This window comes from Balaenoptera borealis (assembly GCF_965194805.1).
Source record: "Balaenoptera borealis genome assembly, chromosome: 19".
Classification (NCBI taxonomy): Eukaryota; Metazoa; Chordata; class Mammalia; order Artiodactyla; family Balaenopteridae; genus Balaenoptera; species Balaenoptera borealis.
Genome location: NC_138878.1, coordinates 11571260 through 11596029, shown reverse-complemented (window position 1 = coordinate 11596029; position 24770 = coordinate 11571260). Strand labels below are relative to the sequence as shown.

The 24770-nt window shown below is 38.7% G+C and overlaps 1 protein-coding gene across 3 annotated transcripts in view; it reads left to right on the top strand.

The window, feature by feature from the left end:
- ZFP1 (ZFP1 zinc finger protein) overlaps window positions 1-24770 on the top strand; it is a 62840-nt gene that overhangs the window by 15609 nt on the left and 22461 nt on the right. Inside the window, exons 1-2 of one of the 3 annotated variants that reach the window (XR_014237292.1) lie at window positions 8540-9014; window positions 14888-14946. Coding sequence is in view for 2 of the 3 variants with exons in the window: in XM_082366374.1 (XP_082222500.1) it covers window positions 14932-14946 (15 nt within the window). In the remaining variant the exon portion in view is untranslated. Of the gene's footprint in view, window positions 1-8539; window positions 9015-14887; window positions 14947-24770 lie in introns of those variants that run through there. The other 2 variants (XM_082366373.1, XM_082366374.1) reach the window with 2 other exon arrangements.

Sequence of the window (24770 nt, the reverse complement as noted above, 5' to 3'; positions counted from 1 at the left end):
TGTAGCCAAGCAAGTCACAAAGCCAGCCTCAGTTCAAGAGGCAGGGAAATAGACTGCACCTCTAGATAAGAAGACATGCAAAATCAAGTGGTAATTGAGGCCACTCCTTTTCCATAATGACCTCTAAATCCCACTGAGATATCAACTACTTCTGATACAGAAATAAACTTCCTTCAAGCTATTTAGCAAAATGTGACCCACGGCTGGACACAAAGAAATGATTGCTTGTGTATGAAGAACACCTCAGTGTTCTTCAGCATTGCTTTCCTGGAAAAACAAAATACAAAACCAATTTCCCATAGCATAAAAAAAGCACTGTAGGGCCTTATGCAGTAAAGGGTTAACTTAGCAAGTCTGGGTTGTCTAAACCTTGTACCTTCCAAAGGAAGGCTTGACTGTTGCCCAGCCCTTGGGAGGTAACTTCTAACCTCTAGGCTGGTAGAATATCCTGTCTGATAAGAGTGTTTTTCTTTACCTGGAGACCTTGAACCAGCCAGATGCTTTATGCTGGGGCTCTTGGTCCACATGGTATCAGCTCGACCTGGGGAGGGGCTGGAGACTAAGGTCAGCCGTGTGGGCAGTCAGACATGCTCATAGCGCCAATCTGCAATAAAGACCCTGGACACCAAGGCTTGGCTGAGCTTCTGGTTAGCAATACTCCATGTGTGATGTCACGTACCATTGCTGGGAGAATCGAGCGCTGTCTGCATGACACCACTGAGGGAGGACAGATGGAATCTTGTGCCTGGTATCTCCAGGACCTTGGCCTTTGTGCATTTTTCCGTTGCTGATTTTAATCTGTGTCCTTTCACTGCAGCAAACTGTAACCATGAGTGCAGCAGCTTGCTGAGTTCTGAGTCCTTCTAAGGAAAAATTGAACCTGAGCATGGTCTGTGGGACCCCCTAAAGCAGTCATATTATCATTTTGAAGCCATAGACAGATTATCTTTTTCAGAATTAAAACTTGTTGGCTTCTCCAGGCTTTTGTTTTTCCATTTGTAAACAGGTATTTGGACCAATAGACTCCTGATCTGTTCTGTTTATGGATCCACCCATAAAATAGGGGAAGCTTTGATGCAGTTGCTTTATTTTGTAATAATACTTTGTCCAATAATACTCAAACCCACATCTTTCTGACTTGTATGAAATTATCTCTAAATTCTCTATAAAAAACAGTGCACCCAGTAATAAACCTGATTCCGAATGACTATGATTATTTTTTCCCCAAGGTGGGATTAATAGGATATTCTTCAGGTGTCTCTCCACAAGGAGGAGATATAGCGAGGAACTAGCTGGAGTTCTTTGCAGTCCCAAGACCCGGCTAGCAGGAAAGAAGAACTGAAGGAGCAGCTACCTACCCTGGTGCTATGCGGGGGCACCGCCATTCCACTGAGGTGGGCAGCCCTGAAAAGTTGGATGATGCTGGAAGCTACGCCCTCCAGCAGGATGCAGGATGCGTAGGCAGCTCTTGGTACACTCAGGTGGACAGGACTACAGAACTGCATGATACTGATAGTAGTTGGGTTTCAAGCGTCATTACTTCTTGCCCCAGTCATTCATTCATTCCTCATCTATACCGAGCACAGTGCTGGAAAGGCCTCAATAAATGAGACAGACAGTCCTTATATGCCCAGAGGATCCTTGATGAAGACTTCTAAGCCATTGACCATGTAAGATCGCTTCATTCACTGAGGTGAAAGATGGCCTTGTCAAACACTCAGTTAAGATAACTAAATTTTTCGAGGTTCAGGTTAGTTCCGTTCTCCACAGTTAATTGATGTTAAAAATAAAGGAAAGATAGCATGAGATATTCACTTTGCTCCAAATAAGGAGAATTTTTGCAGGCTCCCTACTTTGTAATTTTGTTTTGTTTTTTAAATATTTATTTTTTATTTCACGCCAGGTCTTAGTTGCAGCACACGGGGTCTTCGTTGTGGCACAAGGGATCTTTTTTTTTTTTTTTTTTAGTTGCGGCATGTGGGCCCTTTAGTTGTAGCATGCGGGCTCTTAGTTGCGGCACGTGGGATCTAGTTCCCTGACCAGGGATCGAACCCGGGCCCCCTGCGTTGGGAGCACAGAGTCTTAACCATTAGACCACCAAGGAAGTCCGTGTAATTTTGCCATGAAAAAAAAAAAAATAGAGGCCACTTCTCAGAGCCCCAAATGAGGAGGGAAAAGCTGTGATTAGGTATCATTCCTTTCCATCATCTCAGGTATATAAAAGAGGGAGGCAGGTAGACGGGCTGGGAGAAATTGGTGACCAGATGGAGTGGTGTTGTCAGACACTGGAAATAATACAAGGAAAGGAACATCCACTGGTAGGGGTCTGATTATGGAGTCTTGGAGTCATGATTATAGGGATTATGGAGCCTAATACGTGATTATGGAGTCTTGGCTCAAACCTCACCTGCTGAGTAAAGTCTTCTCTAGCCATTCTACTCAAAAATGCACCCCCCCCCCGACACTCCTGATACGACCCTCTTAGCAGTGAACTCCATCTGACATGCTCTATGTTTTACTTATTGTTTATTGCCTGTCTCCCCAAGTAGAATGTAAGCTCATAAGGGGAGAGAGCTATGGGTCGCTCACAGCTGTGCTCAAGCACAGTGCCTGCCACCAGCAGGTGCTTGACAAGCGTTAATGGCAGGAATGCTGAATAAAGGAGTAGAAAATAAAGATGCTTGGGGAAAAAAACCTGAACCTCTCACTCAGAAAAAGAATTGTTTTAAAACCTGGCAAGGAGTAAGGAATTGCTGTTAGTATTTGGCCAAAAATTCTTCTTAAACCTTGACCTTCTCAGGTTCTGAGTCTAGATGAAGGAACAGAAAATTGATAATTAAAATTTAAGGTGATCAGGAAAATCCAGACTGTGTGGAAGTTCTTCAGAATAGACAATGCAGTGTTTTCAGCCTATAAATGGCAAAGAAAAAAAAAAAGATATGGAGGGGGGGACCTATGTATTAAAAGACATTAATCATGGGATGTGGATTCATTTGGATCTTGAGTTTTAAAAATTTGAAGAAATGTTCGTGGAAACAGTTTGGAAATACGAACACCAACTGGACATTTGAATACTATTAAGGAAACTTTTAAAATATTTTAGGTGGGATAATGGCGCACAGTGACTGTGCTTTACAGTGTGATCCACAGGCCCCTGGGGTCTCCAAGACCCTTGCATGGGATCCAGGAGGTCAAGGCTCTTTTAATAATAACACTTCGGCATTATTTTCCTATTTCGTTGAGTTGACATTTGCACTGATGGTGCAAAAGCAGTTGGTGGGGGAGCTTGCTGGTGCCACAGCAGGATTCCAGACAGTGGCACCAAGCTGCACTGGAAGTCACTACCTATTTTTTTTCTTTTGGCCGTGCTGCGGCGTGCAAGATCTTAGTTCCCCAACCAGGGACTGAACCCATGTCCTCTGCAGTGGAAGCACGGAGTCTTAACCACTGGACCACCAGGGAATTCCCTGGCAGTCACTGCTTTCTGCGCTCTCACGCAATTGCAGGAAAGAAGTGCCAGTTTCACTTAAGAATGACCTTAATGGAGCAGTAAAAATGATTAATTGTATTGTCTCAACCTTTGAGCGCATGTCTTTTTAATATTCTGTCTGATGAAACGGGAAGTACGTACAAAGTACTTCTGCTGCACATAGAAGCAAGACGTTGTCTCCAGGAAAACCACTTGTGCGGTTGAGTCGTGAGCTGAACTAGCTGCTTTTCTCATGAAACATTTTTACTTGAGTGGCTGACAGTCAAACAAAGGCTGGGTGTTTGGCAGACATTTTCTCAAAAATGAATGAAGTGAGCTGTCATTCCAAGGAAAACAAGTGACTATATTTCTTGCCCAATGATAAAAGGAGCTTTCAAGTGAAAATTTGAATTTTGGCAAAAACCTGATTCTGCTTCCCAATACTTATTAAAGCTTTTCTGATGAGACCAGTGGTGATATTATTATGGTCATTTGATACTATGTAATAAAATGTATCAACATTTCAAAGATCTTTATGACTCAGTAAGCCAGTGTTCTTCAAAGACCAGGGCACGATGTTACAAAATCATGCCTGGATAAATGATCCATTCAAAGTACAAGAAAGACCAATGGATTTTAATATAACAGAGTATACAAGTTCTTTGATAAAATCATATGATCTAGGGTCTCTGCCCCATGGGAATGTCATTTGAGCTCATAAACAAAAATAAAATTTTTTGTCAATATCTATGAGCTAACCACACTGTTATTTATGAGCTTTGGGATATTTGCTCCACTTTAAACAGTCACTATTATAACAGTTAAAATCTCTTTACATCCAATAACAGTGCCATACAAGCATGTGCTTACTGTTGGTGCCAGTGCTTGTTGGAACGGAAGTGGATATTACAACATGCTCGGAAGATCAAACAACCACTAGGACATACTGGGTAGTTGATTGAGAAGAGAGTGTGAAACCTTAGTGGAAGGTCAAAAAAATTTAAAGCAACATTTAAATTAAAATATGCAATATGTTTTTTTAAAAAACATCGTCTATACTTTTCCTTTATTCCTAAGAGGAAATTAATAGAAAATAATGTGGTTTTGAACTTTGCAAGGTCTTCAGAAACAGTCCATGCACACAGTACTTTACGTTGTTATGCATAAGGCAGTAGGGAGTTTATTTTGTGTGTGTTTATTGGGGGAAAAGTGTATATTTCTTCTTTTTGTACATTTCAGTATTTAGTCTTTTTAAAATATGCATAATTTTTACAAAAATAGTATCACACTCTGCATACTCTTGTGTGATCTACATTTTTTCATTTCTCAACTTATTAGACACCTCCCCCATGGAGTTAGTATACATTATCATTTTCAATGTCTCCCCAAATTCCATTTACATACCATAATTTAACTACATCTATTGAAAGATTTTTAGACTGTTTCCAGTGTTTTGCAGATATAAGCTGTAATGTGAGAACATTCATGTATATATATCATTGTACAAGATTAAAATCTATGATAATTTAAAAATTTTAACTTTTGATACAATGAGGACTTCAGAAAGATTTTATGTACTATAATCCCACCAGAATTGTATAAAAATTTTTTCTAAGTTGTTCCAATCCTGGGTCTCATTACTCTTTTAAACATTGACCAAACTTATAGGTCAAAATGATATTACATATGTTATCATATAGCTTTTCTTTGATTTTGAGTAGAGAGAAAACATTTTTGATAAATTTATTCTGTGTATTTCGTCTTTAATTGGTTCTTCATATACTGAGCTTATTTTTCTTAATGGGGTTAAATTAACATATAAGAGGAGTTCATAAATTAAGACTACCCTTTTTCTTCATTCACGTACCATGTATATTTTCCCAGCTTATTTGTCTTTAACTTTGTTTATAGCATTTTTTTCAAAGTTAGTCTCTATAGTTGAATTTGTCAATTATTTCCTTGATGATTTATGCCTTTGGTGTCATACCTTCTCACCCAAAGTATATAAAAAACATTCCCTTATCATTTCTTTACAACTACTTTGATACTTTCACTTTAAAATTTAAATCGTGAATCCAGCTTATACTTAACTGTCCTAATATGCAGTCTTAGGACTCTAACATTTTTTCCTCCAAATTGTTAATTAGTTGCCCAAGAACAATCATGGAAAATTCCAATCTTTCACAAGTGCTGTGAAAACAGACACTAAATTAATATATACTCTTGAGTCTTTTTTTTTTTTTTTTTTCTGGAGCCAGTACTAAAAAGTTTTCATGTTTTAGCTTTGTAATGCATTTTTATATCTAATAGTTATTAGTCTCTCTTTTTAAAAAATATCCTGAGTATTCTGTTTTTCTTTCTGATGAAGTATGGAATTATTCCATCAAACAAAAAATAATCAAAAGGGCACAAACAATAAATAACAAAAATACCTTGCTGAGACTTTGATTTTTAGTAATTTACAGTTATGCAACAATCACTTCAACCCAGCTTATTATTTTTAAAAATTATGGTAAAATATACGTATGAAATTTACCATTTTTAACTATACAATTCAGTGGTGTTAAGCACATTCACAGTGTTGTTTATCCATCACCATCGTCTCTTTTCAGAACTTTTTCATCATCCCAAGTAGAAACTCCCTACCCATTAAACAATAACTCCCATGCCTTCCCCCACTCTTGTCCCCAGCAATCTCTACTTTCTCTCTATGAATTTGCCTATTCTAGATACTTTATGTAAGCAGAATCATACAATATTTGTCCTTTGGTATGTGGCTTATTTCATTTGTATTTTCAAGGTTCATCCATGTGGTAGCATGTATCAGATATTCATTCTTTTTTTGGCTGAATAATATTCCACTATATGTATATACCACATTTTATTTATCCATTCTTCTGTTGATGGGCACTAAGGTTGTTTCTGTCTTTTTGCTGTTGTGAATAGTGCTGCTATGAACATTGATGTACAAGTAATATATCTGAGCAGAACCCTATGATAGGGTCTTCCCAGGAAAGAACTGCCCCTACCAATGTCCTCTGCCTGCCTCTTGTTTGTAGAAAACTTTAGCCTTGTAGGCCTTCCCCAAGTTCCAAAGAGCAGATTTAATCAGAGAAGTGAGAAAATACAAAAACAAAGAAAAACAGTCAAGCAAGACAAAATAATAATTGTTCGGCCAGTAAACAAACTCAAGGACCTTTAGTTCCTTCTCAAGGGCTATAGATAACATTTTGAACCATATCCTTGAGCTATTTTGCCAATCCTGAAACCTCCGCCAGGTGGAAGAAGTTAACTACATGTTGACCACAAGCACATAGACCCCAAACTGGTTGAAACCAGAAGGTTGATGATGTTGACTCCTGATTACCTCACCACCAATCAATCATAAAGATGTCCATGAGCTGATTACTCCACACCCCACAATCCTCTCCCTCACCCTGTCTTTAAAAATCTTTCCCTAAAAGCCATTGGGGAATTCCAGTGTTTTAAGTATTATTCGCCTGTACTCCTTGCTTGGCCTTGCAATAAACCCTGCACTTTCCTTCACCACAGCCTGGTATCAATAGACTGGCTTCGCTGTTTGCATACAGACCCAAGTTTGGTTCAGTAACAGTAGCTTTTTGAGACTATATGTTGTTTTAATTAAAAACTAGTTGCTAACACTACACACCTATTAGAATGGCCAAAATCCACAACACTGACAACACCAAATGCTGACAGGGGTGTGGAGCAACAGGAACTCTCATTCATTGCTGGTGGGAATGCAAAATGGTACAGCCATTTTGGAAGACAGTCTGGCAGTTTCTACAAAACTAAATATATTCTCACCATACAATCTGACAATTGTGTTCCTTGATATTTATACAAATGAGAAACTTATTTCCACACAAAACACTGCACAGGGATGCTTATAGCAGCTTTATTCATAATTGTCAAAACTTGGAAGCAACGAAGATGTCCTTCAATTGCTGAATGGATAAATAAGTGGTGGTACATGCATACAATGGAATATTATTCAGTTCTAAAAAGAAATGAGCTATCAAGCCATGAAAAGAATGGAGGAACTTTAAATGCATATTACTAAGTGAAAGAAACCAATCTGAAAATGCTACATACTGAATGATTCCAACTATGTTACATTCTGGAAAAGGCAAAACTGTAACAGGGAAGAAATTTCGTATTCTATTACAAGTTAATCACTAAAGGGATGTTGCCTATAAGCTTAAATTATACATAATAGCCCATCTCTGGGAACCCCTGCCTCCCAGGTAATGTGCATTAAGCTAAAATACCTTTCTTCAGCTCACAGGAAACATCTTGACCAGGCCCACCTGTGAATGACTACAGGAAGGAGAAATTAACATACCCCCTCCAGAGGCTGAGGGGAACCAGGAAACGTTTGACCCTACTCCCTCCCTTTTTAGGTAAAAGAAGCCTGAGTTCTAACTCAGGCAAGATGGTTCTTTGGGACACACATTCATCTTCTTCTAGGTCTGCTGGTTTTCTGAGTTAAGTCGCTATTCCTTGCCCCAAGAACGTCTCTTGATTTATTGGCCTGCGGTGCAGCTTGGACTTGGTAACAATCCTAGGAGTACAGTAAAAAGGTCAGTGACTTTCAGGGACTCAGGGAGAATGAGGGAAGGATGAATAGATGGAGCACAGGGGATTTTGTGGGCAGTGAAACTATTCTGTATGATACTATGGTGGTGGATACATGTCATCATATATTTGTCAAAACCCATAGAATGTTCAACACCCAGAGTGAACCCTAGTGTAAACTATGGACTTTGGGTGATTTGTCAGTGTACATTCGATCGTAGCAAATGTACCACTGTGGTACTGGAGGTTGATAGTGGAGGAGGCCATGCATGTGTGGGTGCAGGTGGTATAGTGGAACTCTGTGTTCCTCATAGAGGAACATCTGCATCTCCTCATATTTTACTGTAAACCTAAAACTTAAAAAAAAAAAAAAGTAGTTGCAGCACATGGTATCTTTATGGCCGATTTTATTTTTAAAAAATATCAGAAAGGTGTGAACTTAATGTTACATACAGTTATCTTTGAAGAGTGAGATTATGGGTAATATTTGCTTTATTTTATACATATTTTCTAATTTAAATGCTGTTACCATAGATGACCTGTGTAATCTTTAAAAGCCAGGATTTGTATTTTGGGGTAGGTAGTGGTTGTAACTCATAAACCGCTCTGGTGGAAGTGAAGTCCAGGTCAAGGGATTATCTTGGTCAGCACTCATCCGACCGGCTAAACAAGGTGAAGACTTTCCTGAGAGTCCCTACGGTGAGGCCCTGCAGGCTTATGGGAAATGTAGTCCCGAAGTTCGATGGACCACCCCTCGGAGGACCCTGGGACGGCAAGCAGCCCCTGCATCTGCGCATGTGCAATGCTGCGAGCGCGCCGGTGGCCGCCCTTCCCCCCACCTCCCGCCGCGAGTGGGTGACAGGGCTCCGGTCTCCACGCGTTTAAGCTGCCCCGCGCCGTGACCCGGCCTGGCACTGAGCCACGAGCGGGGGCTGTGCCCCTCCAGGTATGAGGGGGGCCTGCCAGGCAGCTCCGCGGGGTCTGGGGGCCGAGGGGAAGGAGATGAGGGATGGGCTCGTGCCCGCGTGGGGTGGGAGCCCAAACTTCGGTGACTCGCAGGCGGCGGCGACCCTCGGGGCGGTGTCCGGGGCGGGCCGGCCCTCTCCTCGGCGCTGGACCGGCGGGGCCCGCCTGGCCGGACGTGCGGGGGCGGGAACGGCCGAAGGGGAGGGCGGCGGCGAGGGCCAGCCTTCCTCCCTTTGTCAGGCAAAGCGCCTCCGACCCGCCGCGAAGGTCTCCGGCCGCGCGGGATCCGGTCCTGAAACCCGGCGGGCGGGCGGGCGCAGGGCGGGCGCAGGGCGAGGCTGGGGGCGGGGCCGGGCGCACCTGGCAGCGCCCGGATGCCGCGTGCGGCTGCCCAGGGCCTCGCGGGGTGGAGGGAGGCTTGAAAGGTTTCGCAAGTTTCCTGATGCACAAATTGCTGAATGAGTAAGACCTGTGACCTCTTTGCAAGAGACTTTTCAGCTGAAGTGTTCACCCAATCCTCACACCTACCCTGTGTCTTCGCTTAGTTCCTCAGTTTCAACAGAAGGAAAAGTGAAGGCTTTGGTGAAGTGATTTACCCAAGGTCAAACAGCCAGCTGGTACTTTGTCATATGAATGGGAAATATTTTTTCATTTACCTTTTAATTTTGCTCATTGGTGGTTTTTGCCATGGAGGCGTTTTGAATTTCTTTATGGTTGAATTTACTGCTCTTCCTTTTTATGACACCCAAAAGCCTTCACCACTTTGAGATTATACAAGTTTTACTAATGATTCCCACTGGTACTTTAGAGTAAGTTATATTTTAAAGAAATCTGTTGGTACTTTTATTATGATCCAGTTAATGGTTACATTTAGTTAGGGGGAATGGACACCTTTATGAAGTTGGATCTTACTGTAGGCCTTCTCATTTGTTCCTCTTTCATTTTTCCCCTTGCCAGCACTTTATAAGTTTTTTCATAAAATATTTGCATTTTTATTAACTTTATTCTTATGTAATTTATTGCTATTGAAGATGGAATTTTTTTTTCCATTATTTCATCTTTTTTCTCTTGAGTTTGTTGATATTTCCCACTTTTCTTATTTTGTGTATTTGGGATTGCTCCTTTTTCTCCTTAATTAACGTAGCTAATGTTTATCAATTTTTATTGTGAAAGAATAACTTTTTAATGTCTGTAGCATCTGTAGTAACATCTCCTCGATTATTCTTGACATTGTTTTTTTTTTTTTTTTTTGGCTGCGTTGGGTCTTCGTTGCTGCGTGCGTGCTTTCTCCAGTTGCCGCGAGAGGGGGCTACTCTTCGTTGCGGTGCACAGGCCTCTCATTGCAGCGGCCCCCCTTGTTGCGGAGACTGGCTCCAGGTGCGCGGGCCTCAGCAGCTGTGGCACACGGGCTCAGCAGTCGTGGCTCGCGGGCTCTAGAGCGCAGGCTCAGCAATTGTGGCTCATGGGCCCAGTTGCTCTGCGGCATGTGGGATCTTCCTGGACCAGGGCTCGAACCCGTGTCCCCTGCATTGGCAGGCAGATTCCTAACCACTGTGCCACCAGGGAAGTCCCTTGACATTGGTTTTAATGCTATAAATGTCCTCTAAATACTGCTTTAGCTGCACCCCTCAAATTCTGGTATGTTTTGTTTTCATTTCCATTCAATTCTGTGTTTTGTTTTTTTTAAACTTACCTTGTGACTTCCTTTTTCACCCATTGGTTATTTAGAAATTTGTTATTTAATTTCCAAACATTAGGGGATTTTCTACATCTCTTTCTATTATTGATTTCTAGTTTAATTCTGTTTTGGTCAAAGAATATACTTTGTTATGTATTTCAGTTCTTTAAAACTTGAGATTTGTTTCATGGCTAAGGAAATGATCTACCTTGGGGATTTTTAAAAAATATTTATTTGGCTGTGCCGAGTCTTCATTGCTGCATGCAGGATCTTTTTAGTTGCAACATGTGGGCTCTTTCTCGTGCCATGCAGGGTCTAGTTCCCTGACCAGGAATTGAACCTGGGCTCCCTGCATTGGGAGTGTGGAGCCTTAACCACTGGACCACCAGGGAAGTCCCTGGGAATGTTTTTTATGTACTTTAATGACTATTGTGCTGTGTTGGTGGTAGAGTTTTCTGTCAATACTAAATGGGTCAGGGTGGTTGATAGTGTGGTTGAGTTCTTCTGTATCCTTACTGGTTTTTTATCTACCTCTGTTGTCACCTACTGAGAAAAGGATATTGAAGTCTCGAGCTATAATTGTGGTTTATCTATTTATTCTTTCAGTTTTATCAACTTTTGCTTCTTGTATTTTGAAGTTCTTTTGTGCATATACATTTAGGATTGTTATGTGTTCTGGTGATTTGATACATTTATCATGTGTCATTTATCACAGTGACATGTAATATCACACTTTATCCCTGGTAATATTTCTTATTAAGTCTACTTAGCTTGATATTAATTAGTCCAACTTTCTTTTGATTAGTGTGTGCAAGGAGTATCATTTTTTATTTTTTATTTCTTCTTCTTATTTTGGCTGTGCCTTGTGGCATGCAGGATCTTAGTTCCCCAACCAGGGATCAAACCTGTGCCCCCTGCATTGGAAGCATGGAGTCTTAACCCCTGGACTGCCAGGGAAGTCCCAAGGAATATCTTTTTTTATCCTTTTACTTTTGATCTAGCTATTATTGAAAATTCAATTAACAATCAAGAAGGAAGAGAATTTTATTTGAGCCAACCTGAGGATTGTAACCCAGGAGACAGACTCTAAGAAGCTCTGAGAACTGTCCTGCCTGTTAGAAGTTGAAGGCATAGTCATATACATTTTTTGAGACAAAAGACCATACATCAAAATGACATACTGACATAAAGTTCACCAATATACAGTAGTCCAGGTAAGCACATACAAAGCAAGCAGCAAGTCATCATGACCCCCTTACAGAGTTGAGAAAGAATGTTAATCTTTAAAGAAGTTACATTGCTAGCATCAGAAGAAAGAAAAAAAGATCTTTATGGTTGAGTAGGCATTCCCATCTTTGAGGAGGTCTGGTTAATGTGTAATGTGGCTGGACGTTGCACACTAAACAGAGAGGGAGGAGGCCCAAAGGACAGAATTTTATGTTTAAATTTCTTGTTCTGCCTTAAAATTTTATTTTGTCACTATGTTTTTATATTTAAAACACATTGCTTTTATTTATTTTTAAAATTTTTATTTATTTTTGGCTGTGTTGGGTCTTCATTGCTGCGTGCGGGCTTTCTCTAGTTGCAGCAAGCAAGGGCTACTCTTCATTGCAGTGTGTGGCCTTCTCATTGCGGTGGCTTCTCTTGTTGCAGAGCACGGGCTCTAGGCATGTGGGCTTCAGTAGCTGTGGCATGTGGGCTCAGTAGTTGTGGTGCGTGGACTCTAGAGCACAGGCTCAGTAGTTGTGGCACACGGGCTTAGTTGCTCCAGGACGTGTGGGATCTTCCCGGACCAGGGATCGAACCTGTGTCCCCTGCAGTGGCAGGCAGATTCTTACTGTGCCACCAGGGAAGTCCCAAACACATTGCTTTTAGACAGCACGTAGTTTGGTCTTTTTTATCCAGTTTGGCAACCTTTGTCATTTTATTGGTGTGTTTGTGCAATGAATTATTGACATGGTTGGGTTAAAATCTACCATCTTGCTAGTTTTTTTCTACTTGGCCCATCTGGTCTTTGTTCCTGTTTTCCTCTTTTTCTGACTGCTTTTGGATTTAGTGGTAGTTTTTCATGATTCCATATTTTTCTCCACTATTTGGTTATTGTTTATACCTCTTTAAATTTTTTTGTGGTTGCCCTAAGGTTTAAATAAACTTCTTGAGTGAGTCACAGTGAACCTTTAAATATAGTCTACTGCTTTGTGTGTAATGTAAGATCCTTAAAACAATATACTGCCATCAACAATTTCATCATCTCATCTATGTGCTATTATCGTCATATATTTTACTTTTACATATGCTATAAGTTCACAAAACTTTTCTACTCTTTTTGCTGTAGACAGTCAAGTATCTTTTAGATTGATTAAAAGTAAGAAGAAAATGTCTTTTATATTTCTCTTCATTTTAACCATTCCCAGAGATCTTTATTTCTTTGTATAGATCCACATTTCTGTCTGTTATCATATTCCTTCTACCTGAAGAACTTCTTTAAATATTTCTTGTAGTACAGGTCTACTGGTAATGAATTTTCTGTTTTTGTTTGTTTGAAAAGGTTTTTTTTTCACTTTTATTTTTTGAAAGATGTATTTGCTGGGTATAGAATACTGGATTGGTAGTTTTTTTTTTTTCTTTTTTAAAGCACTTTAAAGATGTCACTGCATTGTCTTCCAGCTTGTATAGTTTCTGATGAGAAATTCTCTGTGATTCTTTAGTTCAGTTCCAGATCACTGCAATAAAGCAAGTCACGTGAATATTTTGGTTTCTCAGTGCATGTAAAATTCATGTTTACCTTATACTGCAGTCTGTTAAGTGTGCAATATCATTGTCTAAAAAACAATGTGCATACCTTAATTTAAAAGTACTTTATTACTAAAAAATGCTGACCATCATCTGACAATGCAGAGTTACCACAAACCTTCAATTTGTTTTTTAAAAAAAAAGGCAATCTGTGACGAGCAATAAAATGAGGTATGTCTGTATGTAACGTGTCAGATTTTTTTTCTGGCTGCCTTCGAGAATTTCTCTCTAACTTTGGTTTCCATTGGTTTGAATATGGTATGTCCAGGTGTGTCCATTTTATTTTGTTTTTTGATATTTATGCTTTTTGGATAAATTATCTTGAGTTTCTTGGATCTGTGGTTTGATATCATTCATTATTTTTGGAAAATCCTTGGTCATTATGTCTTCAATACTTCTTCTGTCCCATTTTCTCTTCTTTTGGGATCCCAATACATTTTTTTAAAGATTTATTATTTATTTATTTTATTTTATTTATTTTTGGCTACGTCAGGTCTTAGTTGCAGCATGCGGGATCTTTCGTTGCAGCACGCGGGCGCTTCGTTGCAGCACGTGGGCTTCTCTCTAGTTGTGGCATGTGGGTTTTTCTCTCTCTAGTTGTGGTGCGTGGGCTGTGTAGTTTGCGGCATGCGGGCTCTCTAGTTGAGGCTCGTGAGCTCAGTAGTTGTGGTGCAAGGGCTTAATTGCCCCGCGGCATGTGGGATCTTAGCTCCCCAACCAGGGATCAAACCCGCGTTCCCTGCATTGGGAGGCAGATTCTTTACTACTGGACCACCAGGGAAGTCCCTGGGATCCCAATACATTTTTGTTAGGCCATTTGATATTGTATTACAGCCCTTGGATTCTCTGTCCTTTTTTTTCCCCCTTGGCTTTCTCTTTGTGTCTCAGTTTGGGTAATTTCTTTTGACCTATCTTCAGATTTACTGAAAATTTCCTCAACTCTGTTGTAGTACCTATTGGAGGTATTCTTTCAACTCTGTTACTGTGCTTTTCTTAGCATTTCCATTTTTTTCTTGAAGTTTCCATCTCTTGAAATTCTCTGTTCATTCATTTTGTAAATCTTTTCCTTTAAAGCTTTAATATATGAATCATAGTTTTAAATTCCCTGTCCGATAATTTAATCAGTTATGGTTTCTTTTGACTGTTTTGTCAGTTGATAGTGGGTTGTCTTAGTCTTACCTTTTCGGATATTTCATAGTGTTTGATTGAAAGTGAGTGCTGCCAGCATGATCCTTTTTGCCCCTTCTGAACAGGCAAAAGGACTAGCTCAGGAGGTGGTATTTTCTCAGGTGATGTGTAAGGATTTCCAAACAAGTCATTTTAGAAGTTCTGAGGCAGGTCAGATCTTTAATAACAATGCCTTTCTTTTTCCTCTATTTCAGTTCTGCCTTCATAGTTCTCTGCCTTTACCCAAAAGCTGCAGAAAATGAACAAATCCCAGGTGAGTTGTTTGTTTATTCCCAATTTTATTTTTCTGTACATTTGAGGAAGTTTATAAGGACCTAGAAAATGAAATAGAAAGGTATGAATGAGTAAAACTCAGGAAAACATAGTAAGAATAATACATACCAGCAGCCAAAAAGTAAATCAAGTTAATTAAGTGTCTTGCATTGATTATGAATACCATTTCCTTGGTTCTCTAGTATTAGGTCTGAATAAATTTTATGGACCTTCATATAGATGGTGTTTTGAACAGCATCCCCAGAAAAAAAAATTAAACAGGTTATTATTTTGTCTTTGGTTATTTCATATAGCATTCTTCAGGGTACTATAGTGTGTATTTTATTTTTCTGGTCAGATTAGCATGATGCTAGAGAACTCACTAAATATCCAGATGTGTATTTAAATTCTCCCCCTAACTTCCATGAGTTCCATTGTCATTACTTTCTTGAATGGCATTGCAGAATGTATTTGTACATATTTACACAAGTATAAGTACAGGTTATTATAAGATAGCATATTAATCATACTGTTCTGTTTATATGTGTTTTGTTTTACTTTTAATGAATAGACTTAATTTTTTAGAGCAGTTTTGGGCTTACGGAAAATTTAAGTGAAAAGTACAGAGTTTCCATATACTCCTTTTCTCCCTCTGCACAGTTTCCCCTGTTACTAACATCTTGCATTAATGTGGTATACCTGTTACAGTTGATGAGCCAATATTGATACTTTAAGTAAAGTCCATTGTTTACACTAGGATTTGCTTTTGGTGTTCTGCATTCTGTGCATTTTGACAAATACATAATGACGTGTATCCACCATTATCGTATCTTACAGAATAGTTTCACTGCCCACAAAATCCCCTGTGCTCCATCTATTCATCCCTCCCCCGCTTTCCTTGAGCACCTGGAAACCACTGATTTTTTTTTTTTTTAACGGTCTCCCTAGTTTTGCCTTTTCTAGAACATCATACAGTTGGAATCAGTCAGTATGTAGCCTTTTCAAATTGGTTTCTTTCACTTAGTAATACACATTTAAAGTTCCTCCATGTCTTTTCATGGCTTGATAGCTCATTTCTTTTTATCACTGAATAATATTCCATTGTCTGGATGTACTACCATTTATTTACCCATTCAGCAATTGAAGGACATCTTGGTTGCTTCCAAGTTTTGACAATTATGAATTAAGCTGCTATAAACATCTCTGTGCAGTGTTTTGTGTGGATATAAGTTAATCATTTGGGTAAATGCTAAGGAACACAAATGCCAGTGTGTACAGCAAGAATATGTGTAGTTTTGTGAGAAACTGCCAGACTGTCTGCCAGAGTAGCTGTAATATTTGCACTCCCACCAGCAGTGAGTGAGAGTTCCTGTTGCTCCACATCCTCGTCAGCATTTGGTGTTGTCAATGTTGTGAACTTTGGCCACTTTTTTAAAAAATTATTTTATATTCATTTATTTATTATTTATTTATTTATTTAGGCTGCGCCGGGTCTTAGTTGTGACATGCAGGCTTCTTAGTTGCGGCATGCATGCGGGATCTAGTTCCCCAACTGGGGATCAAACCTGGGCCCCCTGCATTGTGAGTGTGGAGTCTTACCCACTGGACCACCAGGGAAGTCCCGAACTTTGGCCACTTTAATAGGCGTTTAACAGTGTTTTATTGTTGTTGTAATTTAGAATTCTCTGATGATATGACATGATGTTGAGTATCTTTACATGTGTTTATTTGCCACCTGTATATCTTCTTTAGTGAGGTGTCTGTTAAGGTTTTTGGCCCTTTTTTAAAATTTATTTTATTGAAGTATAGTTGATTTACAATATTGTGTTAATTTCTGCTGTACAGCAGAGTAATTCAGTTATATATACATTGTTTTTTTAAAATATTCTTTTCCATTATGGTTTATCATAGGATATTGAATACAGTTTCCTGTGCTCTACAGTAGGACCTTGTTGTTTATATAATAGCTTACATCTGCTAACCCCAACCTTCCACTCCATGTCTCCCCCAACCCGTGATTCTGTTTCTGTTTCACAGAAAGGTTCATTTGTGTCATATCTTAGATTCCACATATAAGTGATATCATATGATACTTGTCTTTCTCTGTTTGAGTTATTTCACTTAGTATGATAATCTCTAGGTCCATCCATGTTGCTGCAAATGGCATTTTTTCGTTCTTTTTTATGGCTGAATAGTATTCCATTGTATATATGTACCATATCTTTATCCATTCCTCTGTCGATGGACAGTTAGGTTGCTTCCGTGTCTTAGCTATTGTGAATAGTGCTGCTGTGAACATAGAGGTGCATGTATCTTTTTGAATTATAGTTTTGTCTGCTGATATATGCCCAGGAGTGGGATTGCTGGATCATATGGTATTTCTATTTTTAGTTTTCTTTTTTTTTTTTTTTAAGATTTATTGATTGATTGATTGCTATGTTGGGTCTTCATTTCTGTGCTAGGGCTTTCTCTAGTTACAGCAAGCGGGGGCCACTCCTCATCACGGTGTGCGGGCCTCTCACTATCGTGGCCTCTCTTCTTGCGGAGCACAGGCTCCAGACGTGCAGGCTCAGTAGTTGTGGCTCATAGGCCTAGTTGCTCCGCGGCATGTGGGATCTTCCCAGACCAGGGCTCAAACCTGTGTCCCCTGCATTAGCAGGCAGATTCTCAACCACTGCACCACCAGGGAAGCCCCTATTTTTAGTTTTCTGAGGGACCTCCATACTGTTTTCCATACTGGCTGCACTTTGGCCCATTTTTAAATCAGGTTGTTTGTTTTCATATTGTTGAGTTTTGAGAGTTCTTTATATATTTCGGATATCAATCCTTTATCAGGTATGTGTGTTGCAAAGATGTCTTTGTCTTTTCATTCTCTTGATTATGTGTGTTTTTATCACTCAATAACATATTTTTAAATTCTTTCCATATCAGAGCATAGAGTTTCCTCATTTTTTTCTGATTTTTTTTATTGTGTAATGTAATATGTATACAGATGAGTGTATAAAGCATTATAATACTCTTTATACATAACATGTATAAAAATATGTATACATTAAAGAATAATAATAAATGGGCACTCACATTAAGAAATAGAACATTATCTGTTCTTTTTAAAAAATATTTATTTATTTATTTGGTTGCGCTGGGCCTTAGTTGCGGGCTCCTTAGTTGTAGCAGGTGGGCTCCTTAGTTGCGGCTCACCAGCTCCTTAGTTGCGGCATGCATGTGGGATTTAGTTCCCTGACCAGGGATCGAACCCGGGCCCCCTGCATATTGGAAGCGTGAAGTCTTAACCACTGCGCCACCAGGGAAGTCCCTATCTGTTCTTTATGATACATTCTCTGATTGAATCCTGCTAGTAGGTAGCCACTATCTTGACACTTTTGTTATTTATTCCCTTGCTTTCCTCGAAGATTTTACCATGTATGTATATATCCCTAATCAATACAAAATTCAGTTTTGAAAAACTATAACTGCGATTTATATTGCATAATTTTTTGTCTGATTGGTAGAGGTTTTTTTTTCTTTTTCTAGATGTATACAGTCTAAAAGATGTCCTTTTATGTACCCATGTTTCCTTTATCAAGACTTAAGATTTTTATCATTGTTTTTTCAAGATATATTAGCCAGTGTTAGCTATAGAGAGGTGAAACCACTCGTGCATTGTTTGTGGTAGTAAAAAATGGTACAGACTTACTGGGGAGCAATGTGGCAAAACTTATCAAGCAAGCACAAATCTAATTGTGTGTAGAAATTCTGCTACTATTGGATAAAGGCTCCTAGGAGATGAGCTGAATAGAATCTCTGAGTCATAGTCTGGCTTCAGTTTTTCTGAGAGTTTACAAAAATCTCATTTGGAGAAGTCATTGGCAAAGTCATGAAAAACATAGGAAAACATAGGGCTCACATGGTTGGACCATCTGGCAGGGTCAGAGTGTGAATCAGGTATTGAATGTCTGACAAGAATATAATTAGAGTGAGTGGGCTGCTCAGTGTTCTCTGCTTCTTAGCTCACTAGTCAACGGCCAACTCTCAGGAGTAGATCAAAGCAGAGTACTTCTGTGAGATGAAATGAGTGTCCTCATGTGATCCAAGGCAGCCTGGTGTGGAGGGGAGAGATAGATGTCATCAGGACTTGTTCAAGACAAGTCAAACCAGAGTTAAACCAACCCCAACAGATAAGAAGCTGGGCCAGGATCACCAAGGTATTCTGCCCTCAGGTTAACAAGGTGATACAATATCACTAGGCATCTTATGACAGCCCTCAAAATACCTGCTTTTGAATCACACTATTCCAATCTGTATGACAAACAATTTAGTATTGATGGAGAATCACTACCATCCTGCAGTCTCCTTCAAACTCCTCCTAGGGATTTCCTTCACCTTTCCTATTGATCTTTTGTTTGCCTTTTCCCCTGTCTTTGTCTTTTTTGAATTACTATTTTATTGGAGTAGATTCTTCAGTAGCTTCTTGAGAAAGGGTATGTGAGAAATATATTTTTTTAAACTTTGCTTTTCTGAAAATGTCTTCATTCTGATCTGATACTTGGTTGATAGATAATATGAAGATGGATTTGTCCATTCTTAACTTTAGTTCTGTCAGTTTTTGCTTGATGTAATTTGAAGCTGTATTGAGTTCTTGTACATTTATTGAGTGCATGCACACTTACGATTTTTCTATCTTCCAGATGGATTTACTGTTCTATCATTTTGGGATGTCCCTCTTTATCTCTGGTCATACCCCTTGTCTGATTTAAATATAGCCATACCTACCTTTTTTTTTTTTAATTTTTATTTTATATTGGAGTATATTTGACTTACAATGTTGTGTTAGTTTCAGGTGTACAGCAAATTGATTTAGTTAAACATACATATATCTATTCTTTTTCAGATTCTATTCCCATATAGGTTATTAGAGTACCCTGTGCTATACAATAGATCCTTGTTGATTATCTTTTTTTTTTTTTTAAAAATTTATTTATTTATTTTTCTATTTTGGTTGCTCCAGGTCTTAGTTGCGGCATGCAGGATCTTCGTTGCGGCACACAGGATCTTTAGTTGCGGCATGCGGACTTCTTAGTTGTAGCATGCATATGGGATCTAGTTCCCTGACCAGGGATCGAACCCAGGCCCCCTGCATTGGGAGCGTGGAGTCTTACCCACTGGACCACCAGGGAAGTCCCTGATTATCTACTTTATTTTATTTTGTTTGCTTTTTTAAAATACATCCTTATTGGAGTATAAGTGCTTCACAATACTGTGTTAGTTTCTGTTGTACAACGAAGTTTATCTGCCATATGCATACATATATCCCCATATCCCCTCCCTCTTGAGCCTCCCTCCCACCCTCCCTATCCCACCCCTCTAGGTCGTCACACAGCACTGAGCTGATCTCCCTGTGCTATGCGGCTGCTTCCCAGTAGCTATCTGTTTCACATCTGGTAGTGTATATATGTTGATGCTGCTCTCATTTCGCCCTAGCTTCCCTCTCCCCTCCCCGTGTCCTCAACTCCATTCTCTGTGTCTATATTTATTCCTGCCCTGCCACTAGGTTCATCAGTACCATTTTTTTATTTTAGATTCCATATATATGCGTTAGCATATGGTATTTGTTTTTCTTTTTCTGACTTACTTCACTCTGTATGACAGACTCTAGGTCTATCCACCTCACTACAAGTAACTCAATTTCGTTTCTTTTTATGGCTGAGTAATATTCCATTGTGTATATGTGCCACATCCTCTTTATCCATTCATTTGTTGATGGACATTTAGGTTGCTTCCATGTCCTGGCTAATGTAAATAGTGCTGCAGTAAACATTGTGGTACAAGTCTCTTTTTGAATTATGGTTTTCTCAGGGTATATACCCTGTAGTGCGATAGCTGGGTCATATGGTAGTTCAATTTTTAGTTTTTGAAGGAACTCCATACTCTTCTCCCTAGTAGTTGTATCAATTTACATTCTCACGAACAGTGCAGCAGGGTTCCCTTTTCACCACACCCTTTCCAGCATTTACTGTGTCTAGATTTTTTGATAATGGCCATTCTGACCGGTGTGAGGTGATACCTCATTGTAGTTTTAATTGCATTTCTCTAATAATTAGTGATGTTGACCATCTTTTCATGTGCCTCTTGGCCATCTCTATGTCTTCTTTGGTGAAATGTCTATTTAGGTCTTCTGCCCCTTTTTTAATTGGGTTGTTTGTTTTTTGATATTGAGCTGCATGAGCGGTTTGTATATTTTAGAGATTAATCCTCTGTCTATTGTTTCACTTGCAGATATTTTCTCCCATTCTGAAGGTTGTCTTTCATCTTGTTTATGGTTTTCTTTGCTGTGCAAAAGGCTTTAAGTTTAATTAGGCCTCATTTGTTTATTTTTGTTTTTATTTGTATTACTCCAGGAGGTGGGTTGAAAAAGATCTTGCTGTGGTTTATGTCAAAAAGTGTTTTTCCTATGTTTTTCTCTAAGAGTTTTATAGTGTCTGGTCTTACATTTAGGTCTTTAATCCATTTTGAGTTTATTTTTGTGTATGGTGTTAGGTAGTGTTCTAATTTCATTCTTTTACATGTAGCTGTCCAGTTTTCCCAGCACCACTTATTGAAGGGGCTGTCTTTTCTCCATTGTATGTTTTTGCCTCCTTTGTCATAAATTAGGTGACTATATGTGAGTGGGTTTATCGCTGGGCATTCTATCCTGTACCATTGATCTATATTTCTGTTTTTGTGCCAGTACCATACTATCTTGATTACTATAGCTTTGTAGTATAGTTTGAAGTTGGGGAGCCTGATTCCTCCAGCTCCGTTTTTCTTTCTCAAGATTGCTTTGGCTATTCAGGGTCTTTTGTGTTTCCATACGAATTGTAAGATTTTTTGTTCTAATTCTGTGAAGAATGCCATTGGTAGTTTGATAGGGATTGCATTGAATCTGTAGATTGCTTTGGGTACAGTGTAGTCATTTTCACAATATTGATTCTTCCAATCCGAGAACATGGTATATTTCTCCATCTGTTTATGTCATCTTTGGTTTCTTTCATCAGTCTTTTACAGTTTTCAAAGTACAAGTCTTTCACCTCCTTAGATAGGTTTATTACTAGGTATTTTATTCTTTTTGTTGCAATGGTAAAAGGGAGTTTTTCCTTAATTTCTTTTTCTGATTTTTCAATGTTAGTGTATAGGAATGCCAGAGAATTCTGTGCATTAATTTTGTATCCTTACCAAATTCATTGATTAGTTCTAGTAATTTTCTGGTAGCATCTTTAGGATTTCCTGTGTATAGTATCATGTCATCTGCAAACAGTGACAGTTTTACTTTTTCTTTTCCAATTTGTATTCCTTTTATTTCTTCTTCTTCTCTGATTGCCGTGGCTATGACTTCCAAAACTATGTTGAATAAGAGTGGTGAGAGCGGACATCCTTGTCTTGTTCCTGATCTTAGTGGCAATGCTTTCAGTTTTTCACATTGAGTATGATGTTTGCTGTGGGTTTGTCATATATGGCTCTTATTATGTTGAGGTAGGTTTGCTCTCTGCCCATTTTCTGGAGAGTTTTTATTATAAATGGGTGTTGAATTTTGTGAAAAGCTTTTTCTGCATCTATTGAGATGATACTATGGTTTTTATTCCTTAATTTGTTAATATGGCATATCATATTGATTGATTTCTGTATATTGTAGAATCCTTGCATCCCTGGGATAAAACCCATTTGATCATGGTGTATGATCCTTTTAATATGTTGTTGGATTCTGTTTGCTAGTGTTTTCTTCAGGATTTTTGCATCTATGTTCATCAGTGATATTGGTCTATAATTTTCTTTTTTTTGTGATACCTTTTTCTGGTTTTGATATCAGTGTAAAGGTGGCTTTGTAGAATGAATTTGGGAGTGTTCTTCCCTCTGCAATTTTTTGGAAGAGTATGAGAAGGATTGGTGTTAGCTCTTCTCTAAATGTTTGATAGAAATCGTCTGTGAAGCCATCTGGTCCTGGACTTTTGTTTGTTGGAAATTTTTAAATTATGGTTTCAATTTCATTACTTGTGGTAGGTTTGTGTATATTTTCTAATTCTTCCCGGTTCAGTCTTGGAAAATTGTACCTCTCCAAGAATTTGTCCATTTCTTTGTGGTTGTCCATTTTATTGGCATATAGCTGTTTGTAGTGTCTCTTACAATCCTTTGTATTTCTGTGGTGTCAGTTGTGATTTCTCCTTTTTCATTTCTAATTTTATTGATTTGCATCCTCTCCCTTTTTTTCTTGGCGGGTCTGGCTAAGGGTTTATCAATTTTGTTTATCTTCTCGAAGAACCAGCTTTTAGTTTTATTGATCTTTGCTATTGTTTTCTGTGTTTCTGTTTCATTAATTTCTGCTCTGATCTTTATGATTTCTCTCCTTCTACTGACTTGAGGTTTTCTTTGTTCTTCTTTCTCTAGTTGTTTTAAGTGTAGGGTCAGATTATTTATTTGAGATTTTTCTTGTTTCTTGAGCTGAGATTGAATTGCTATAAACTTCCTTCTTACAACTGCTTTTGCTGTGTCCCATAGGTTTTGGGTCATCGTGTTTTCATTGTTATTTGTTTCTGTGTATTTTTTAATTTTTTCTTTGATTTCTTCAATGATCTCTTGGTTATATAGTAGCACACTGTTTAGCCTCCATGTATTTGTGGGTTTTACAGTTTTTTTCTGGTAATTGATTTCCAATCTCATAGCATTGTGGTCAGAAAAGATGCTTGATACGATTTCAATTTTCTTAAATTTTCCAAGGCTTGATTTGTGACCAAGATGTGATCTATCCTGGAGCTGTTCCTTGTGCACTTGAGGAAAAGTGTATTCTGCCACTTTTGGGTGGAATGTTCTATAAATATCAATTAAATCTATCTCATCTATTGTGTCATTTAAAGCTTGTGTTTCCTAATTTATTTTCTGTTTGGATGATCTGTCTATTGTTATAAGTGGGGTGTTAAAGTCCACTACTATTATTGTATTACTGTCGATTTTCCCTTTTATGGTTGTTAACATTTTCCTTATGTATTGAGATGCTCCTCTGTTGGGTACATAAACATTTATAATTGTTATATCTTCTTCTTGGATTGATCCCTTGATCATTATGTAGTGTCCTTCTTTGTCTCTTGTAATAGTCTTTGTTTTAAAGTCTCTTTTATCTGATACGACTATTGCTACTCCAGCTTTCTTTTTATTTCCATTTGCATGGGATATCTTTTTCCATCCCTTCACTTTCAGTCTGTATGTTTCCCTAGGTCTGAAGTGGGTCTCTTGTAGACAGCATATAGATGGGTCTTGTTTTTGTATGTATTCAACCAGTCTGTGTCTTCTGGTTGGGGCATTTAATCCATTTACATTCAAGGTTATTATCAATATGTATTTTCCTATTACCATTTTCTTAAGTGTTTTGGGGGGTTTGTTTTTGTGGGTCTTTTTCTCTTGTTTTTCCCGCCTAGAGAAGTTTCTTTAGCATTTGTTGTAAAGCTGTTTGGTGGTGCTGAATTCCTTTAACTTTTGCTTGTCTGAAAAGCTTTTGATCTCTGTCTAATCTGAATGAGATTCTTGCTGGGTGGAGTAACTTGGTTGTAGGTTTTTTCTTTCATCACTTTAAGTATATTCTACTATCCCTTCTGGCCTGCAGAGTTTCTGCTGAAAAATCAGCTGATAGCCTTATGGGGATTCCTTTGTATGTTATTTTTTGTTTTTCCCTTGCTGCTTTTAATATTTTTTCTTTGAATTAAATTTTGTTAGTTTGATTAATGTGTCTTGGTGTGTTTCTCCTAGGGTTTGTCCTGTATGGGACTCTCTGTGCTTCCTGGACTTCGGTGACTATTTCCT